Source organism: Archocentrus centrarchus, chromosome 10 (genome assembly GCF_007364275.1).
Source record: "Archocentrus centrarchus isolate MPI-CPG fArcCen1 chromosome 10, fArcCen1, whole genome shotgun sequence".
NCBI lineage: Eukaryota > Metazoa > Chordata > Actinopteri > Cichliformes > Cichlidae > Archocentrus > Archocentrus centrarchus.
The window spans coordinates 32,085,726-32,108,122 of NC_044355.1; the positions used below are offsets into that span (position 1 = coordinate 32,085,726).

General features: G+C 41.9%; 1 protein-coding gene across 2 annotated transcripts in view; it reads right to left on the reverse strand.

Annotated features, from left to right (window-relative positions):
- Positions 1-9,879, reverse strand: part of LOC115786999 (GDNF family receptor alpha-4-like) — a 100,338-nt gene extending 90,459 nt beyond the window's left edge. For both annotated transcript variants that reach the window (XM_030739545.1, XM_030739543.1), the window contains exon 1: positions 9,449-9,879. In XM_030739545.1, coding sequence (XP_030595405.1) covers positions 9,449-9,488 — 40 coding nt within the window. In that variant the 5' untranslated portion in view covers positions 9,489-9,879. The remainder of the gene's footprint in view (positions 1-9,448) is intronic.
- Positions 9,880-22,397: the final 12,518 nt, after the last annotated feature.

Consider the following 22,397-nt stretch of genomic DNA (forward strand, 5'->3'; position numbering starts at 1 on the left):
ACTAGATACTTAAACTGGAAGGCATTACCTTGGCCTCCAGTAACATTGTGAGGACTTTTGACCAGGATATGTCCTTCAATGCACATATTAAACAAATATGTAGGAGTACTCTATAAAGTTTCTTTAGAAACATCCTGTCTCAGAGTGATGCTGAAAAGCTTATTTATGACTTCTAGGCTTTACTATTGTAATTCATGAGTATCAGGTTTCCTAATAGCTCCTTGAATGTCTTCAGCTGATCCAAAATGCTGCAGCTAGCGTAGTGACAGGGACCAGAAAGAAAGTGCATATTTCTGCACCCCATACAGACTGCCAGCCTGTTGCAGGGCTAACACAGAGTGACAGGCAACCATTCACTCCTATGGGCAATTTAGAATGACCAATTAACCTAACCCCAGTAACTGCATGTCTTTGGACTGTGAAAGGAAACCCTCGCAGACACAGGGAGAACATGAAAACTCCACACACAGAGAGGCCCGGACCAAGGTGGACTCAAACCCAGACCTTCTAGACTTTATTCTACCTGTGAGGCAGTAGCGCTAACCACCACGCCACCGTGCTGCCCAACATATCTTCAATCCAATGCCATCAATCCAGTCTGTTAAAACTGGTATAAACTAGATTTTTCACAGGTGCAAAACTTAATGATATTAAGTTGTTTGAATTCAAAAACACAATTACAATAAGATAGACCGTTAAAAAAGTACAGTCTACTCAGAATTGATAAGTAATGTAACAAAATGACAGCTGTTTAAGTAATATAAACTCAGTTTATTTCAGTAGAAGCTGTTGATTGGACTTAAAAACACAATTACAATTAAAAAGGACATGAAACAGCTCAGCTTACTCAGGATTAACAAGTAAAGTTCACAGACTAGGCAATTTTAAGTAATATGAACTCGATATTTTTAAGTCGAATCAAAATCTGGGTTTACTGTGTGTTTTTATACATCACTCTGTATTTAATCATTAGTTATTTTTAATCTCTGGTTCTCATCCACAGTGTGTCTTTTGTCCTGTCTCCCTCCCCCCAGCCCCAACCGGTTATTATTATTATTATTGCATGGTCTTTAATGTACCTTACAATATAATTTGCTGTGATTTGGCCTATATAAATAAATTGAATTGAATTGAATTGAATTGAAATAGACTATTGCAATTGCTTATTAGGGTGTTCTGAACGCTCCCATAAAGGCCTTCAGTTGATCCAAAAAGCCACAGCAAGAGTACTAACAGGGACTACAGAGAGAGATAATATTTCACTAATGTTATCTGTTTTTTCTTGGCTCCCTGTTAAATACAGAATTGAACTAAAATCCATTGTCACTCTCAAGTGTAGGCTTACTTGTAGTTTATAAAGTCTCCAGGTAGAATGGGTGTCATATCCTTCCACTGTCAGGTTCCTCTCCTGTGGAAGCAGCTCCCAGTTTGGATTCAGCAGACATAAACCCCCTCTACTTTTACGATTAGGCTTTCCTTTTTGAAAAAGCTTATACTTAGGACCAGATCAGGTGAGCCTGAACCATCTCTTAGTTATGCTGCTAAAAGGCTCAGGCTGGAAGGTAATTTCCCATGATGCAGTCAGCCTTTTGTTTCCACTTCCCTCTTTTAACTCTTCATGTGTTTCTAAGTAACAACTGCATATCATTAAATTTTATCTACTGTTTTGTCCTGTTTGTTATTCGTGGCCTTTCTGTGCTCCTGTCACCCTACACAAGTCAAAGCAGATGGTTGGTCCTTCCTGAGCCTGGTTCAGCTGGAGGTCTCCTCCTATTAAAAGGGGGGGGTCTTCTTTCTCACAGTCATAAAGTGCTTCTCCCACAGGATCATCTTAATGTTCATGTTCTTTGTCTAATGTTGTAGGGTCTTTATATTGCCTTTTTTTTTACATTTTTAAAATAAATTATTAATCTAAATAATACATCTAAATATATTAATATATAACATTTTAAATAAATACATTTTAGTTGACATAAAACTTAATGTCAGTTCCACATATGCCCCTTAACTGTTCACATATATAAAACATGAACAGTGTAGGCTGGCTTTGGAAGGCCTTATTCTGCCAATAAGCAGTAAGTTACAGTCCACTTTGTTTATTCTGTGAGCTGCCTTAGAGGTCTGTGTCTTGGGGTTTTGTGCTTCATACAGATAGACAAACAGCAGAGATGATAAAAAGGTATTTGAAGCAATATGTTTCCGCCCAACTAAATGTCCGTATATAAGACTAAGACTGGGTCCATCCACATATCTTAAGCCAGTCTCTGACACATCTGTCATCATGATAGCAGATGGGCTGGAGGTCAGACAATGGCTGACCTGGGATCAGCCCAGCTCTCCAACCACAGAGAGCAGCGATACCTTCAGGGACCACTGACTCATGTCCGACACTGAGTTTGGATAAGGACACACACACACACACACACACACACAACCAAGGAAGCAGAAGCCAACACACACCATCTGCCGCCCCTGTGTTTGAGTTCCAAATCCCAGTTATCAACAAAACACACAGAAGACCTCCAAACTACCCTTGGATACACCATTCCCTTTGAGAAGAACTCACACACACACTCAAATATGCACACACCACGCACACACCTCTGCACCCAGATCAGATGGAACCAGGTGGATGGAGGCCAAGTAAGTTGCTCATTTTTCATTAAATGCGACAGAAGAAGGGAGATGGATTTCCTCACTTCTTTCACAAAGTTCATTCACCTCACACACTTTTAATCCTCTTCATCTTTCTCCCCCTCTCTCCCTCTTCTGACCTGGGATGATCTCCTCTCCTTCCTATTCCGAGCAGCTTTTTTTTTCCACACTTATCATCAAAGCAGGTTTATGGTGCTCATTTCACTGGCCTCATTGCTCTTCATAGACGTCATCGTCTGTCACTAGAGATCAATACCGATAAGAAATTCTCTCCATGTCACTCTCTAGCGCTGTGCCTACCGGAAGGACTCCTGTTGTTCAAAAAACAGACTCCTGCAGTGCTGTGGAATCATCAGTGATAGGTGAAAAACACCTGGCACTGTGTGTGTCTGTGTGTGTGTGTGTGTGTGTGTGTGTGTGCGTGTGCGCGTGTGTGTGTCTGTGTGTGTGTGTGTGTGTGTGTGTGTGTGATGAGTGAAAATAGAGATGTTGGTTAGGTTTGTCACATTGTAACAGAGTAGCTTATATATATGTAATGTCATGTGATGTATATCACTTGTCATGTTTTACAGTTTGCCAGTGTTCACTGTTTCAACATCAAATATGGCTACATATTAAAAAAACATCTAAATTTCCAGCTCGCCCTGCGGGCGCTCTTTATTTGTCCTTCAACCTCGGGTGCCCTACCACAGGCCTGGGAGCTTGAGGGTCCTGCACATATCTGCGCTCTTCTAGACTTTGGATGTTGTTCCAGGAATCTGCTGGAGCCATTCTCCCATTCTGGGGGGTCACTGCCCCGAGTGTTGCCGTCACCTTCCACATCTTTTCTAGGTCTTTCCTCAGCCCTTGGTATTTCTAGAGCTTCTCGTGTTCTTTCTTCTTGATGTTGTTAGCACTTGGAGTTGCTAAATCAATCAATACATATATATGTGCGTTTTTCTGTATTGTGGGTAATGCACAAACCAGCAGTTCTACGGAAATACAGAATTATAGAAATTTCCAGCACAGCAACACCAGCGTTTGCAATATCTGACTCGTGCAGCCCCCAACCTGAAAGTCCCTCTGCAGCTGCGACTGTTCTCAAAGCTCTCCTGCAGCATGAGCGAAGCACAGCACTGCTTCAGCAATAAATAATAATTGAAGGCAAACATTAACTTTGTGTTAAAATTACATGCACAGCAGGAGACAACAAAGTTCACTGATTTGTGTAAACAACATGCTAACAAAGAAAGTGCTCTCTTCAAAGCCACCAGACTCCAAACACGGACAAAAGCAGATTGTTACCTTACAGAAAACATGAGCTGCTGGTCACTCAACTATTCAAAAAAGTGAATTTGCTTATTAACACAACAGGGTTTTCATACTAAAACTCAATACGGATTCCAACAAAACTACTTAATACTATTTCTGATACCACAAGGGATAACAAAAAAAATCAAGATTAGAACAATACAAACAACAGCAGCAGTTGTAACACTATTTTTAAGATGTCTGATGCAAAAAAAAATAGAGACAGTATAAGGTGTACATAGGACAAATATTTCAGTAGTGCAAAAAACCAGAGAAGAATATTTTTAGGTTGTCTGAGATAGTGCTGTGCTTCTCGTGACTTGGCACCGTATTTTTGTTGCTTATCAAATAGAGTCGGTAAGATTGGCCGCAACTGTTTCCGTCTCGTTCCAGCAGACTTCAGTCTGGAACTTTAAAAAATACACAACATCTTTCAGACAAATAATTGCGTTATCCTGTGAAATGAACACTATTAACATTACAGGCAGGCAGGACTGAACAATTTCTGCCTACTTCCCACATTAACATTATTCTATTCCTTTTATTGGCCACAGCCACTAACTGCTACCTTAATGATGACTTAACAGATTGCTGATGTGAGTCTCAGGAAATTGTTATTAATCGTAACTGTTCAGTTAATTGTAATTCAGCAGCCAGGTTAACATTTAGGTTAACTGCTTAATACTTCAGTGTTGTTGAAATGGGAGCTTTACTGAAGTCTCAAAGCTTCTCATAAATTGTTGTTCAGTGTTGTGAACATCAACTACTATTCAGGCTCTGTGCCTGCCTGCCTGCCTGCCTCCAGTGGTGCTTCCTTGTTAAAAAGAGCTGTCTGGCAGTAGGTAAAGCAGTGAAAGTGTCCTAAATACAGCACACACTCAAACCATAATGACTCTTTTCGGTTGTTTCTGATCATAACCACAGCAGTACATGGTTTTAGTGCCAGTCGCCACTTCCTCTCTGCTTGGGAATGTGCCTGCTGCCATCTACTGCAGATAACAAAATGACTGTGGATCAGAACCTCACTCGACCACAAGCGACTGGAAACAGTTTACTCAGATAAGCATTATTATTTCAAACATCAGGAAAGAGAAATATGGTTTTGCAAAGCTTCCTGAAAACTGCTTTTTAAAATAAAATCAGGGGCTACATGGTTTTCATCATTTCATCTGTTTCTTACATTAAAAATACTGAGATATATATATATATATATAGATATATATATATAGATATATATATATATATATAGTGTATTTAAGCCTAAAACTATTGAGATTTTGTTCTCTGCATCGCCAGTTAGTCTCTCAACTTGATGGAAGTGCAGCACTAAATTGATAAAATAACTCTTTTCAGTGGACATTATTGCTGTCATTGTAAGAATATTCCTTCAATTAACTGATTGTTTGGTCTCCAATGGACATTTTCCCCTTATTTTCTGATATTTGTCATATCTCAAGGAAACATCTCCTCAAATGCATTTTTACTTTTTCCACAAAGGTATTCTGATCAATTCTGTGCACCTTAAAAAGGAGCAACAAATTCGAACATTGCAAAAGCCACCACTGGTGTGTGCGGGAAGGCGTGTGGACCTGTCATGCACACTCCCACCACAAAAAAATACACACAAACATGCACACCTGCCTGTGCACCGAGAAGACATCAACCACCGCCGCTCCAAATGTGTTTGCACCCCGGCGCTGCTTGACTGCACTTCCTCATTGAACAACTTGAACAATTTATTCTGACGTGCAGCTGAATCCAAGGGGGAATTTAGATTGAGATTTAAAAAAAAAAAAAAAAAAGAAAGGAAAAGAAAAATTAGATGCCACCTGAAAGCTTTGAGGGAGGGAAAGAAAGAGGGGTAGGATGGGTGAGTGGGTGAGCGTGAGATGGAGAGACAGGGAGATATATGAGGCTGTCAGTCAACATTACAAGCTGGACAATCATTAACACGACTAATGAACACAGCGGGGCCCTGCTGCAGAACAGACCTTCCTCACATGCGCAAAGCCACTGTTGGGGAATTTCATTTGGCATACTACAGCACTGATATAATTCACTGGTTGTCAGCCTGCTTGTACCTGGAAAGACTGTGGAGTAGCTCAGGTAAATGATGACTGGATCAAATACAGTGTCCTCTAAAAGTATGTCAGCTGTAAAGTTAAGTTTAATCTGCTCTAACACATTATAGCACATACATGAAAATGTATCCGCACATATGGGAGAAATTCCTCCTTCTGTTACTTTCACTTATTTATTACTTTAATCTATACCCACATGCTCTGTGTGTGTTTAGGAGATTAAATTAGTGCAGTGCTGACCTTTAGCATATTTATTATCACTGTCTCACTCCATAACACAAGCCTCAAACTTCCACAACCCTGAGCCAGTCACAGTCGCTGCCGCTGAGAATGCATAAACACACAGTCTTAAAAAAAAAAAGGCTGTAGTAATGAAAAAACAGAGCAAAGCAGGTGAGCCGGTTCAACTCGAGCTGCACAGATTCATACACGGGTCATGATTTACTCGCTTTGCATATATCAAAAATAACGCCTGTTGTTAATGTCGCTGCTGCTCTGCATCACTGCATGCTATTCTGACCACCCCATTATCCACCTTTAGGCTCTACTCATCACCTTCCAATTTATATTTCTAATCAATTTCCAATGCCTATCATATTTGCAGGGCGTAATTAGATCCGAGCCTGGATGGCAAACTCTGTGTTCTGCTGCTGGAATAAATCGTTTCAAATGTGAGTTATCTGGCTGAAATGGGCAGAACTTTCATTTTCTGACACGCCAAGATGTCAAAGGAAACTTTCCAACTTAACCAGAACTGATTAAAAAAAAAAAAAAGGAAAGCAAATCGAGCTGGAATCATACGCAGACAAGTCAACAACTATTTAAGTAATAGAGCTGCGGAGGTTCATCAGACAAAAATAACTGGAAACCACTCATACAGTATAACCAGAGTTACAACTGACTAAAAAGAGAAGCAAACTACATATTTACCTTCATCCATGGAAGCAGCCTTGAAATAAAGTTCAGTTCGAGCTGTTTTTATTTATACAGCCAATCAAGCCAACAGCAGTTCTCTCAGGACATTTTACTCTGTGAGGTGAAGTTCAGCTGAAGTCTGAAGTGTAACTAAAACTGATTCGTCATCCAGTTACCTTCTAAATTAGATGATGTCAGGTGATTTCCCAGGATACTCCATCAGCTTTGGTCTTATGTCCCACTAACAGACAGATATGGGTGTGTCCCGTTCTCTTAGAAATTCACACTCTGACAAAACTGCCAGTAATTAAAAAGCCGATCACTCTACGAAAAATAAAAATACAAAATTTAGATTTTGTGCCTAATTCTAATTCTTAACCTGAATTCTAAAATAATTTTTTGTCACTAATGCTCTTCCATAAATGCTCATTGAGTGAACAGACAGATACTGCTCTTACCTAAGCATTCAGTCTGATATGAATTTTCCTATAATAAAAAGTATCTTTGGGCAACTTACTAAACCCAAAGTCCCTCTCTGATGCAGAGTGTGAATGTGTGTGAACATTAGATAGTAAACACTTTGATACAGAAAAAAACTGTTTGCATGAAACACTTCAAGTGCTCAGAAAGAGTCTAAAAGTGCTATAAAAGAACCACTCCATTTACCAATAATAATAATTACTATGCACATTCTGAGTTTGCCTTTTGCCACCTCTTTTAGTCTTTGTGCAAAACATGATTTCTACTTGACTCTCAACACGTAAAATACACTGAATACTAACATTAAAAGGGTGTTTCAGGCAGACTGGCGACCTCTCCCAGGTGTATTTTGTGTCTCATACTATGACAGCAAGGATAGACTTTAGCCACACAGAAACGATGGATGGATGGATGGATGGATGGATGGATGTTTTAAGCTCCTCTGCTATCCATTATGGTGCTGTTAAGAAACCTTTAGACATTTTGTTTCTATTGTTTTCGTTGTTTTTATTTACGAGGTGTTAAAGTCCAGGCAGGACATGAAGCCTGTTAAACGTAACATGTGGGGATCAATTTAACACATTCGGGACTGTGTCACACTCACACACAGCTGCAAATTCATGAATTACAAAGTGATCAGGCAGTAGCAAAAATCCAAGCCTAAAAATAGATTGAAGAAGTGTTTCTGTTTGAGTCCAAATTTACTATTTACAACTATTTGTGGGTTCAAAGGTAATCTGGATTAAAACAAGCCCAAATTATCAGTGCTATTTGCTTGAAGGAACAAACATCTAAAATAGTTGAGGTTGTGTGTGTGTGTGTGTGTGTGTGTGTGTGTGTGTGTGTGTGTGTGTGTGTGTGTGTGTGTGTGTGTGTGTGTGGGTGTGTGTGTGTGTGTGTGTGTGTGTGTGTGTGTTGCATAAGTGATGTAAAGAAGGAGCTTCTCCCTGTTAAGAGAAGTTGGCACAGAGAGTGAACACAGTGAAATTAAAATGGTAAATTCCTGTATTTCAGAACTCCCTCATATTCTGTTCTTAAATCTTTATATCAGTTTGTCAATAAAGCTGCTTAAATGCACCTTAAAGCAAGACTGAAGAGTTGCATTCAGACCTTTAGTCTAAGGAGGCTTATAATTCCCCCCCCATAAAAATTACTCTTTAACTGCATACAGTGTTAAGGCAGTCTATGGTTCATACGGGCGTATATGCTATAAATTTATTTAAATGATTGTGCATCTTAAATTATTTCATTTTGCACGTTCTATGTCTTTCTTCATCTTGAAATTAAGCAAAAAGAAACATATAATATCCCAATGCTAACAACTGATTATAAGACAAACTTTCAAACATTTTATTTTTATTTTTTTATATCAGAAGAGTATTTGATTATAATATCTCCTATAATAAGAGTGTAATATGTGTTACTAGAGACCAGAACAATAAAACACACACATTTAAAGTCCCGTGGGGGTCTAATGCATCGGTCTGTGTGTTTGTGGGTCATTACTGTGAAGTTTCGTTTCAGGGGTTCAAGTTAGAAGGGCGTAGCCTGGCGGCGTTTTGGACCCAAAAATAGAGTCACTGTCTTGTTTGGGCTGGGAGCACAGAAACAGCTACAAACGGAGTCCAAAGAAATTAAATTAAATTAAATTAAATTAAATTAAATTAATAAAAATAAAAATAAAATATTCTAGTGCGCAGCATCCATATGAGACATTAAATTTACTCTACTGAAAAATTAAGAGGAAAACTTTCCCTTTCTGAGGCTCCAAACCGTGAAACTGACCAAAAGATCCAAACGCTGCATGTCGGAGTTACAGAAGTGCAGATTAAACAGAGGCAGTAATATCTCTTTTCTCTCCGAGCCAAAATGTGAGGCTAATAATGAAATGTGACTTATCACTTCCCATCCTCTTCTCCATTTCACTTTCGAGTCAGAGCATCTAGACAAAGACTGTGGTGTTTCTGTTCAGGTGTTTCCCTGAACACTTCTCTCTTTTGTGACAATAATAAAGCCGCTGGACCTACCTGAGAGGGACAGAACAAGCGCAAATCCGTGCAGAATCATGCTGGCCGTGTTCGGGAAACCCTTTGGAGGGGGGTAGGGGGGTTAAAAATGAGGATGCGGGACGGGACGTGGTGCTTTCTCGGCTGGTCCAGCAACACCGCTGTGCGCGCCTCAGAAAGACACCCAGCCCGCCGCTACATTTACTGCACTGACACTATCCGTGCGTCCGCCCTCTGTTCTCTGCCCTGCGAGGGTCCCTGAAGTTTCAATTCCAGATGGAAGAAGAAGCCTCGGAGGAGCGTGTCGGTGCAAAGTACGCGCCGGAAAGGCAGCCTTAGAGGGAGAGCGTGTGCGAGTGCGTGTCTGTGCCAAAGGTCCAGTTTTCACGCCGCGCTGCTCTGAGAATTCAACTACTGGATGGAGAAAATGTGACCGGGCTGCAGCTGTGCCCGCAGACAGTCATCACAACGCGGCTCCGTTGGTGAAAGGGTCCCGGTGCATTCTGCGATCATAATGCTGACAGGCAGGGGAGGCTGGGGTTATTAACTGGTAATATCCCTCCTCCTCTTCCTCCTACTCCCCCTGAGATCATCAGCATCATCATCATCACCATCACCTTTAGGGACAGCCGGTTCTTTATTGATGTCATTGTAAAGGAGCAGTCAAAGTGTAAGCTGCTTTTCCAATTTCTCTAACCACCAAACACTGCCCACAGTCTAATCACTAGTGGATTTGGCCCAGCAGCATTTATTCTCAGTTCTATTAATAAAATCACAAATGCAGTAACGGTAACTATATATTATTGAAAATGTCAAATGTTTAATCATTTGGACACAACAGGAGATAAACCGTGCAGCTCACAGTCATCAGAATTGGCAGTTTTGCATCCTGTAATGTTCTGACTACAAGGACATGAACACTTAAAGCTTCAGTGCCTGTTAGGAACAATCCAGAGAGGGCATCACTCACCAAAGCCAATGCTGTTTTTGTTTTTTTTTTAAGAAAATTTAAAGAAGAAAGAATGAAAATTAGAAAGAAACTTCCCTGATCCACCAGCCTTTTCCTTTGTCCATGTCTATGTAAATTGTAGAAACAATTCAGCTTCGCAGTTATTTTTTTGTGTCGTCTTGCTTCACAGACAAACAAATGCCACTGAAAATATACACAAAGCTGCTCTTAGAAATGCACTGGCAAATGCACTGGGTGGGCTGGATGGTGGGCATACAAAGCAGTGAACTCTTGCACCAGAGCCAGGATGTTGTCCAGATTCCAATCTGTGATTAGTTTTAGGCCATGAAAGCCCAGCGCTTCATGTTAATGTGTTGTTTTTGGTTCCATGCTGATAGGTGCTCTGTTTTCTGTCACTGAACTTTTCCTATAATACCAGAACCATCTAAAATAACCGTTGTGAACATAACCACGATGAGACATTTGTCTAGATTAGTTTTAGGCAATGAAAGGTGCTTAATGTTAACACTGATGCAAGGTAGGAACTTCTGATTTAACTCTGCTGTGACCTCCTGTGTCGCTCTGTTTAGAGAATCCTGGAAAGTCGCTCGAGCTGATTGAGAGTTGACAGATTAGGGTGGAGCTGTCTGTCATTATGAAGCTGCCAAGGTGAAGGGTGCAGATGGACCCAAACACAGACTTGATCTAAAAGTTAATTTTCTTTATTTGCAGAGTGCAGAAAGCAGAATTGTGACAGCTGAAGGAGTTCCAGTTTGTGGGTTTGTGGCACCAGAAAAGGCAAGCTTGTTATTAACTCTCTCTCCACAGTCCTCTCAGGAAACTGTGCAGAAGGAGCACAGACTGCTGCGATGGGGAGACAAAGTTCAGGTCGGAGTTTTGTCAGCATGAAGGAGCAAAAACGAACCGTTCCAACTCAACAATTCAGTGTTCACTGAAGGTCTTCCTTCTTCTTAAATAGCACTTCAGACAACAGGCGACGACCAACAGGTGTGTTCATTACTCACAGGTGTGCCGACTGCAGGCCCGCCAAGGTTAGCACACACACCGACAGAAAGAGAGGGAGAATGAGTGAGCCAGCACAGGAAGACTGGAAGATGATGACAGAATCCTAAATGGGCGACCATTCAAGAGGGAAAGATGGAAATGAAAAAATGGAAAAAAGAAGGGACAAATTATCAGTATGATCTTATATTGCCTCATCTTACATTGGAAGCATTATGCTATGGTTTGCATATACAGTATACGGCTGGCAGTGGAACTGGTGCATTAGCTTTTATTCATGAGTCCACTGCTGATTGAAATAACAGGATATATGAGGTGTGTTCAGGGAAACTCTTTGATCACAGAAGCACAACTGTTGGGTTTCTCTCTGCTGTAAGTTTTTCACTAAATCAGTGCCCTGAGACGACTTATGTTGTGAACACAAATATGAAATTATGTTGTGAACACAAATATGATTGAACTGACACAAACTCACAAAGAGCTTTTGTCTCCCTTTGTTAAGCTTCTGGCTTTCTGAGTGCAGTGTAAACCTGCTTTAAATCATTTGCTTGAGTCTATTTATCAGATGCTTTTACTCATTTTTTCATACTATAAACCTATGAAAGACTATTATAACAATATACTCTGCATAAGCTCACAGCAATATGTGGAACCTTTTAGTGATTTCAAGTGAATCAGGTGGCTAGATTGAGGTGAAAACTATAAAAGGAAACAAATATGAGGGGATTATGTATATTACAATAATAGGCTACTTTCCCCCAAATGGAGCTTTCAGAGTTGTTTTTTTTTTTTGAGTAAAGCGGTGGATTACAATGTGAGGTCATTTAGAGAACTGCAGGGGCTCTACCGGTTAAACCACTCTGGCATCACTGTCATTTCATTTGCACATGATACCACAGCAGAATCAGAAAAGACTGACTCTCACTGCCTGCACTGTGACACTGTTGCTAGATTAATCATTGTAAGAACACTACCTGTGTGTCTCTTAATCTGATCAATTTTTAAAAGGCTGAAATTTCTCTGATTCCTAAAAAGAAAGATAAATTATTAAGATAAACATAATACCATTTATTCTTTGAAATTATAATTCAAATATATTTTATGCATATTGATACAGAGGTTTCAACACTCTCTCGAACTTAAAAAACACAGACGTTTCAAATCAAAGTCTGGTTCATAACACCGAGGTCACATGACCATTTCTAGGCAGACGAGGTGCCAGAATTCCCATTTTGCATTATGAGGTTCGCTGTGGACTGTGAAGACCTACATATTCTATCATTCACCTAAACACCAACATCCAAAGTATAATTAAATAAATATTGTCTTCATTCTCACGCTAACCCACAGCGTCGGCAGCAGTTCACATGAACTAGATGGGCAACCAACTTTGAGAGGGGGCACTGAGCTCAGGTCACTTCGCCATTTGAAAAAAAGACTTCATCCAGGTCATGATAGTCTCAGGAGCTTGAAAAAAAAGGCGACTGGACTTCTTTAAATTTTTACTGTTCCTGAACTTCGAGTGCTCACCGAGGAAGATGGAAGCCTCAATGCTGAAGTTTACTGGAAGCCCACATCCACAGATCAGTACCTGCCCTTTGCTTCTCACCACCCACTGGAGCACAAATTTGGGGTGATCAGGACCCTGTAACTTTCAGGCAGAAGGGATAAAAAAAGAACACAGAAATGTAGAGACAGCTCTTAAAACCTTTGGTTATCCCAACTGGATCAGCAAAGACGCACAAGATAGAAGGACAGACACCAACTAGGGAGAAATAGCACGACAAACAGAACAACACTGTCATCCCTTCTGCGGCAGGTTTGTCAAAGAAACTCAAGAGAATCCCAGCATCCCAGTGTGTTTCAGACCCAGCCACACTCTACTCCTGCACCTGAAGGATAAAGCTCACTCTTTCAAGGAAGCCAGTGTTCACATTTTGGACCGAGGAGACAGATGATTTGAAAGAGGAGTAAAAGAAGCATCTATGTCCACTTTGAGCCACCATCACTGAACAGAAGTGGTGGCGTACGACACCATTTGGATGTGTTTATGTTGTCCGGACCCCATGCTGTCTGCACAGCTCTGTGATCTTCGCACATTCTGTGTTCTGTTTTAAATTATCAGTGATCTGTGAATAGCTCAAAACCAAATATGTGCTTACTATATGCTACATTTTCATCTGCAGAGCTGTTATCATCATCCTCCTCCAATATATAAGAAAATTATGTTCTGAAATAAAACTGTAGCCAAATACAGCATCATCGCGTTACTGTCTCAGTAAGAAAACAGACACACTTCTGTATTATGTATCTGAGTTTAGGAACTCTGACAGTGAGAAAATACTTCCATCATCAGGTCAAAGTAGAGATTACAATAGTGCGCTTCTATCACAATATTAATAATCAAAAACATATCTTTGGGCACTACTGATGACACACTTGTTTTTATTAAAAGGCTTTTTATAATTTGCAAAATAACCAATTTCAATTTAAACAATTTCATCATGTGTTTACCAGCTAAGCAGGGTGCCGGGAACGTGTTTGCCCCCTTGCTGATTTCTTTTTTTACATATTCGTCACACTGTGACATATTTAAGATCATCAAATAAATTTTGATATTAGACACAATAACCAAGTGCATACAAAATGCAGTTGTTAAATGATGATATCATTTATTAGGGGAAAAAAGCTATCCAAACCTACCTGGCCCTGTGTGAAAGTAAGTGCCTCCTTTGTTAAATCATGAATTAACTGTGATTAACCACATTTCTTTAAAAAAACAAAGTCACATCTATCAGTCTGGAAATAGTCATTTGAGAAAGCTTTGGGACCCCAGGACACCACAGTGTCACCACTTCCCAGGAATGGCTGGCCTACCAAAATTACTCCAAGTGTGACGACTCATCCAGGATGTCACAAAAAAAACTCAGAACAATATCTAAAGAATTGCAGGCCTCACTTGCATCAACTAAGGCCAGAGTTCATGATTCACCAATAAGAAAGAGACTGGGCAAAAACTGCATCCATGGCAGAGTTCCCAGATGAAAACAACTGCTGACAAAAAACAGAACAAAGGTTTGGTTCACATTTACAGTACCAGAAATCATCTTGATGATCTCCAAGACTTTGGGGAACATATTCTGTGGACTGACAAGACAGAAAGTCTAACTTTTTGGAAGGTTTGTGTCCCATTGCATCTGGTGTGAAACCAACACAGTATTTTTTTAAAAAGAGCATCATACCAACAGTCAAATATGGTGGTGGTGCTGTGATGGGGCTGCTTTGCTGCTTCAGGACTGGATGACTTGCCGTAAATTATGGAAATTTGAATTCTGCTCACTGCCAGAAAATCCTGAAGGAGAATGTTTGACCATCAGGTCATACCTTGAAGCTCAAGCACACTTGAGTTATGCAGGAGGGCATTGTTCCAAAACACACCAGCAAGTCCACCTCAGAATGGCTCAAAGCGAGTGGCAGGAAGTGGCTAAGCAAAGTCTGGATTTAAATCCAACTGAAATGCCTTGGCATGACCTTAAACAGAGTTTATGCTTGAAAACACTCCAATGTGGGTGAATTAAGAAATAAGAGTGGGCCAAAATTCCTCCGCAGCGATGTGAAACAGTCATTGCTAGTTATCGTAAACGCTTGATTGCGGTTCTTGCTGCTGAGGGTGGCACAACTAGTTTTCAGGTTTAGGGGGCAATCCCCTTCTCACATAGGGCCAGTTAGGTTTGGACAGCTTTTTTTCCCTTAATAAATGAAATCATCATTTACAAACTACATTTTGTATTTACTCACATTATCTTTGACAAATATTAACATTTGTTTAATGATCTGAAATATGTAAGTTTGATAAATATGCAAAAACAAAACCTAAGAAATCAAGAAGGGGCAAATACTTTTTCATAGCACAGTAGCTGCTGTGCAAAAATTTTTTAAAAATAGAAATTTTAGATGTAAAGAAGGAAAGTTAATTTGGGGGGAACATTTTTGTAATTAAAAAAATAATTTAGTTTTTGAGTTTGAACAAATTTTCAGACATTATGACAGATTTTATTGCTCCCAACTGTGGTTTCGTTCATGTAAAAATAGAAAACCACGCATTGTAGTTGTAGTGTCAGCACTGGAGGTGTAGATTATGACTTGGTGCAGAGCAGAGTGCTGTGACTGTGCTGCTCCTCATCCACGGTGCTGTGGTGTGGGCAGTCAGGTGCACTGCTGAACTTGATGATTGTGTAAATGGAGGAGAGAGAAGCTGAAGGAGACACTTTCATGCCTGGCCAACCTTAAATAGCAGTGACACAGCCACACATGCTCATGTACCCCAACACATGCTTGCAGATGGTCTACCATCATGTGTGCTTAAATTTCTTCACATGCAATTACCATAATTGAGGATGGAAGAAGCTGATGTGGCACCCAGATTTTATGGGCAAGTGCAAAATGTTAATGTGAGTGTCACAGATTAATCTCACTGGCAACATGAGAGGCAAGATAATAGAGTTTAAACCAAAATACACTATACTGCCAAAAGTATTTGCTTGTCTGCCTTGACATACATATATACTTAAGTGGCATCCTATTCTTATTCCATAGGGTTTGATATTATGCTTTCCGACCCTTAGCCAACAGCTTCAACTCTTCTGGGAAGGCTTTCCACAAGGTGTGTTTATGGGTCTTTTTGTCCATTCTTCCAGAAGCACATCTGTGATGTCAGATACTGATGTTGGATGAGAAGGTCTGGCTCTCAGTCTCTGCTCTGATTCATCCCAAAGGTGCTCTATCAGGTTGATATCAGGACTCTGTGCAGACCAGTCGAGTTCTTCCACACCAAACTCGCTCATCCATGTCTTTATGGACCTGCTTTGTGCACTGGTGTGCAGTCATGTTGGAACAGGAAGGGGCCATCCCCAAACTCTATGCTGAAACATTAAGTGTTCTTTTCACTGGAACTAAGGGGCCGAGCCCAACTCCTGAAAAACACCCCCCACACCATAATCCCCCCCCTCCACCAGACTTTACATTTGGCACAATGCAGTCAGACAAGTACCAGTCTCCTGGCAACTGCCAAATCCAGGCTTGTCCATCAGCTGGGCAGATGGAAATCATGAACTGTCACTCCAGAGAACACGTTCAGTGGCAGCTTGCTTCACACCACTGCCTCCAACACTTTGCATCGCGCTTGGTGATCTAAGGCTTTGATGCAGCTGCTCAGCCGTGGAAACCCACTCCATGAAGCTCTCTACACACTGTTCTTGATGTAATCTGAAGGACACTTGAAGTTTGGGGGTCTGTAGTGACTCTGCACAAACCTAGTGAGATCTGTGCACTATGCACCTCAGCATCCACTGACCTCGCTGCACAAAAAGTGTGCATGCTGGGTGTGTGGAGTCCTTCATGATGCAGGTAGCCCTTTTCCAGCATCTGGAGGTGTAAATGTCAGTGGTGGTGGAGAAGCTGACAGTCCTCTGTGCAGCCTTTGGCCACCCTCTGCAGAGCTTTCTTGTCTGACTAAGGCTGACTGACATTTACACCTCCAGATGCATGAAAGGGTCACCTACATCATGAAGGAACCCACACACCCAGCATGCACACTTTTTGTTCCCCTCCTGTCAGGCAGGAGGCTGTGGACCACCAGGCTGAGGAACAGCTTCCTCCCTGAAGCTATAAGACTGTTAAAATCTGATGGGGCTGTGTAGCTGCACTGCATTGATGTGGGTCCACAGTGGAATCGATGGTATCCTTAATGTGGGCCATAACCAGTCTCTCAAACAACTTCATGATTATCAGGATGAGAGCTACCGGCCAATAGTCATTCAGACCTGTCACTGTGGAGCTCTTGGGAGCCGGCAGTCTTCAGGCAGGTGGGGACAGCTACCTGTTTGAGGGAGGAGCTGAAAATGTCAGTCAACACCCGCAGGAGCTGGTCTGCACAGTCCCTTAACACCTACACAGGGATGTTGTCTGGACCAGCAGCTTTGTGAGGATTAGGATCCTTCTCACCTTTCCTGGAATCTGCTGGGATTCTGCTCCAGGTTTCTGGAGAAGAACCCCTGATGTCTGTTGGTGGAGGGGGGGATGGGGTCCTCAAGAGGGTGTAGAACCTGTTCCTGGATCTTATGAACAGACGTGGCTTGGCGCTCTTTATGCCAGCAGTTGTTGGTGTAAACACGGTCCCGTATTGGTATGGTGACATGCTGGTATAACGTTGGCAGAATGTCTGCCAGGTTTATGGGGTTAAAATCCCCCGCCACCATATAAAATGCCTCCGGGTGCTTGTTCTGAAGCAAACTGATGATGTTCATGATGATGTTCCTGGCTCCTTTAATGCCTCAATAGCCTTAGTACCCGTAAAGAGCCATGAGAAACACCGCCGCTACATTTAACAGTCACGTGTTCAATTGTCTCTGAGTAGTGGCTGTTCACCACGCTACAGTTTTTGGCAATAAAGTGAATTTGATTTTGTTTTGCGCTCATTCATAAGCCTGAGATCAGCTCTACAGACAGCAGTGAGGCCAAGAAGACAATGACAGCACGCTGCTTTTGTTATCAACAGATTTTTCAGCTTCACTTACAAATTACAGGCTGCAATCAGGGAGACCATTTTAAGGATATGTACACACACACACACACACACACACACACACACACAGTGACAAACAGAAGTGTTACAACCTTGCCCCATCAAGCAAATTACATGCCTTTCTGTTCACCCCCAGAGGTTATTCAACCACGTGGCCTGTTGGGAAACAAGCTGTTCACCTAATCAGCAGAGAGCCTCTCTCGAGGGACAAGCATAATGTGAACAGCACTGTGACATCACAACAAATAACAACCAATGTGACATTATAATAGAAGCCTCACAGAAGCATCATAAATCTCTTTGTGAACACATCTGTCTCCACCATAGAGGTCCACTCCCACACTGGCTATACATGCAACTAGCAGTATGTAAGAATGTGTGAGTTTGAAAGCTGTGGTCATTTTAAGTAATGCTCTAGTAGGTTTGGTGAAACAAACATGCACCTATTTTTGTTTAGAATTGTGAAATATTCTAACCCTGCTCATAGTTTTTGTTTGTTGCTGTTGTTGTTGTTGTCTGTATGTTTCAAAGTCAGTGGCTGATACTCCCACCAGTGTATGCACGTCTGAGATATAACCAAGCTCTGCCAGAGCCTATCTAGGAGAGGCATTTCATTTCTTCACTGTACAGAAATTGGCTGAAAAGCTCAAGAAAGTATTCCTAATGAACAGGAAGGAGTGAATGGATATTTAAGTATGCAGAGTGGAGTCTGATTGGCTTGAAAAAAATGCAGGCAGAAAGATGATTGGACTAGAGCAATGATGACAGCTTTGAGTTTGACTGCATGTGAAAATGGAAGTGATATGAAGAACAAACTTGCAGCCAAACACCCAGGAAAGCAGATGAGTGATTACAGATCTTCCTTATTGAACTTATTGAACACATAAGCTTCATATCCATTGTGTAAATGTCCAGTTCAGCCATATCCTAAAGGTGTTCTGATGGACTGAGATCTTGTGGCTGTGAAAGCAATCTGAGCACAGTAAACTCATTGTCACATTCAAGGATGGTCAGCAACAATGCTTCAGTAAGCTAGGGCATTTAAACAATGCTCAGTTTAAACTAAGGAGCCCAAAGTGTGCCAAGAAGATATCCCCACACCTTTACACCACCTCCACCAGTGTGAAATTTCGATACAAGGCAGGATGGATCTATGCTTTCATGTTTATACCAAATTCTGACCCTGTCATCCTAATGTTGCAAAAACTGAACTCATCAGACAAGGCAAGGTCCTTCCAGTCTTCTATTGTCCAGTCCAGGTGAGTCTGTGTGAATTGTAGCCTCAGTTTTTTTTTCGTAGCTGACAGGAGTGGTCCTCAGTGTTATGCATTCAGAGATACTCTTCTGCATACCTCGGTGGTAACAAGTTGATGTTTGAGTTACTGTTGCCTTCCCATCAGCTCAAAGCAGTCTAGCGATTCTCCTCAGATCTGTGGCATCAACAAGGCATTTTTGCCCAGAGAACTGTGGCTCACTGGATAGTTTCTCTTTTTCAGACCATTCTCTGTAAACCATCGAGATGGTTGTTTGGGAAAATCCCAGAAATTTCTGAACTACTGAGTCCAGCTCATCTAGCACCATTAACCATAGTTTGTCCAAAGTGACTTAAGTCACCTTTCTTCCTCCTAGCAGCTTAACAGCTCTATGCCATAAAACTATTACAGTTTATGTTGCAGCATTTGTGATGTATATGCTTTGAGCAGAGCAGCACAGTGGCTGGATGGATACTCTGGTCCCTAACACAGTGCTGGGGCGGCTACAGCAAGTTAAGGCGATTTACCCGGTGGATGTAAGACCGGCAAGTGCAGCCATGATTTATGGGACCCACCTGTGTCAGCTAATCATCTGACCCCAGATCAGCAGGAACAGGTGAAAAAATGATGCTACAGGAAGAGTGTGCTGCATTTACAAATGATGTGGGATGTATCCCCTCTCTGAAGTTGAAAATCAGACTGAGTGACACAACCCCAGCAAGACGCACATACATCTCAGTGCCCAAGCTGCTCCACAAGGAGGTAAAAGCGTATTTGGAGGACCAAAGAAATCAGACTAGCTCTCCTCAAGCCAGCTAATCACATGGACAGAACAACACCAGGTGATGCTATGCTAGGATATCTGCTGAGCCCACCACTCTTGGCCTACGCTGACTTTGAAAAACCATTTGTGTTGCACTGTGGTGCCTCTCAGGAAGGGCTTGGTGCAGTACTGTACCAGAGACAGCAGGGCAAAAAAACGCCACAGCACACCAGTGGATCGCTGAGTTAATGGACTTTAACTTCTCAATCAAGTATTGGCTGGGAAAATTCAATGGAGGCTCCAGTGGTCTGTCACGGATGCCACTGGACATGGAACAGTACATGTACAACAGAGGTAATAACATCTGTCACACAGGCACTCTAACTGGAATCCCATGAACATGAGCCATGAGTGTGTCGTGCTACCATAACCACAGCATGTGCTGACGTAGAGAAGGAACAGGTAACAGCCCCAGTGACACAGATCTCCACAGAGAGACTAAAGAAAGCACAGAAGGATGATCCTGTCATTGGCAGGGTGCGAGAAAAGAAGAGATAAATATGATGACAGTCTGGTGCTGAGAAGGGAAAGGAACAAGTTGCACATTGATCGAGATGGTATCCTGTACAGGAAGTCAGCTACTCGAGCTCAGCTAGTGCTCCCCACAACATTTCATCCACTGATCCACAAGGAGCTCCATGAGGAAATGGGACATCTTGGAGTGGAACGGATGCTCAGCTTGATCCGTGATCAATTCTACTGGCCACATATGCAAAGAGATATGAAACATTATGTGACCAAGGTGCGCAGTTAGTTGCAAACCAACCAGAGCAGTGTTAATTTCACTGACGAAATATTTTCGTCATAGTTTTCGTCAACGACCCTTTTTTCATGATGATAAAGAGCGGATAACTAAATAAAAACTACCTAAAATGATAAAAACGATAACAAAATTGACACTTTTGTCAGGAAAACGAGACGAAAATGCTTGGCGGGGACGAAATCATATCAGAACTTGTTTAATTTTGTGAAAGGGCGGGACAAGTTACGAAAACATACAATCAAATGCACAGATGCACAAATTTGTTCTAAACCCAGGAAGACCAAACTAGCCTGTGATTTGTCTTTACTTCCGATAGAACTGAGTTATGTAAATAATGTCAGCAGGGAGAAAGAGAGGAGCCGACGTATGGACACATTTGTCCTTTGACTTTGTGACAAACAGAATGATGTGTAAACCATGTGGGGCGACTATCTCGGGTAAAAACACGACAAATCTAAAACTAGACTAAAACTAAAACTATTCAGATGACTAAATTATGACTCTAACTAAATTACATTTTCGTCAAAAGACTATGACTAAAATTAAATCAAAATTTGCTGTCAGAATTAACACTGAACCAGAGCACCTTTAGTCAATATAATAACCACGTACCCTTTCAAGATGGTCTCAGCAGACTTCCTGCACCTGAAGAGTTGTAAAGGAGGATATGAGTACATTTTAGTTGTGATGGATCATTTCACCTGGTTTGCACAGACATATGCATGCACCAACAAGTCAGGAAGAATGGCAGCTGAAAAGATCGTTGGAGACTTTGTGCTCAAAATTGGATTTCTGGCCCGGTTACATCACAATCAAGGAAAGGAGTTTGAGAACCAGCTCTGTGCCACAATGTGGCTGTAATGAAAACACTGTAAATAAACTATTGTAGCGATTCTCTTAGTTAGAGTGCGTGTTGATGTTGTGGGATTTCGGACTGTTCGGGAGGTTCGTGAAGGCAGCATGGAGAGAGAGAAAAGACCGAGAGCTTGCCTGTGTGTGTGTGTTGCTGTTCCGCTGTTGTAGTTGTGGTTGGCGTGGCTGTGGCCTACAGCAGCCGTTTTTCTGCTAATAAAGACGACCTTTGTTGTGAATATCGCCGACTGTGGAAGTGTGTTTACAATGTTACATTGGTGTCAGAAGTCAAACTGCTAACCGTCGGCTAGCCCTGCTTCGGCTACCTCAGTTGACAGCCTGCGCTAACTATGGCAGCGCAGCGAGATGTGGCCGGGGCCCGCCCGAAGATCAAGAGAGAGGCTATGGACAGTGACTTTGGGGGCACGCTGGGTCCTGAGGGAGCGGACAGTGCCGGAGAGCGTTTGGCCCGCCTCAGACGGACTGCCAGAGGCCTGGCGGCCGCCGCTGGCTTTGGCCCATCGACTGCAGGAATATACGCGGGCGCGGAGACGCCCGCCCCGAACAGCGCGGGGCCCGTGCTTGGCGATAGTGGCGCCCGGCCCTGCCAGGCAAATGTGAAAACCCCCAAGTACTCCGGTAAGGCTGACTGGGAGGCCTTCCATGCTCAATTTGAACTGTTAGCGCATGCTGCGGCCTGGTCCGAAGACACTAAAGCACTCCA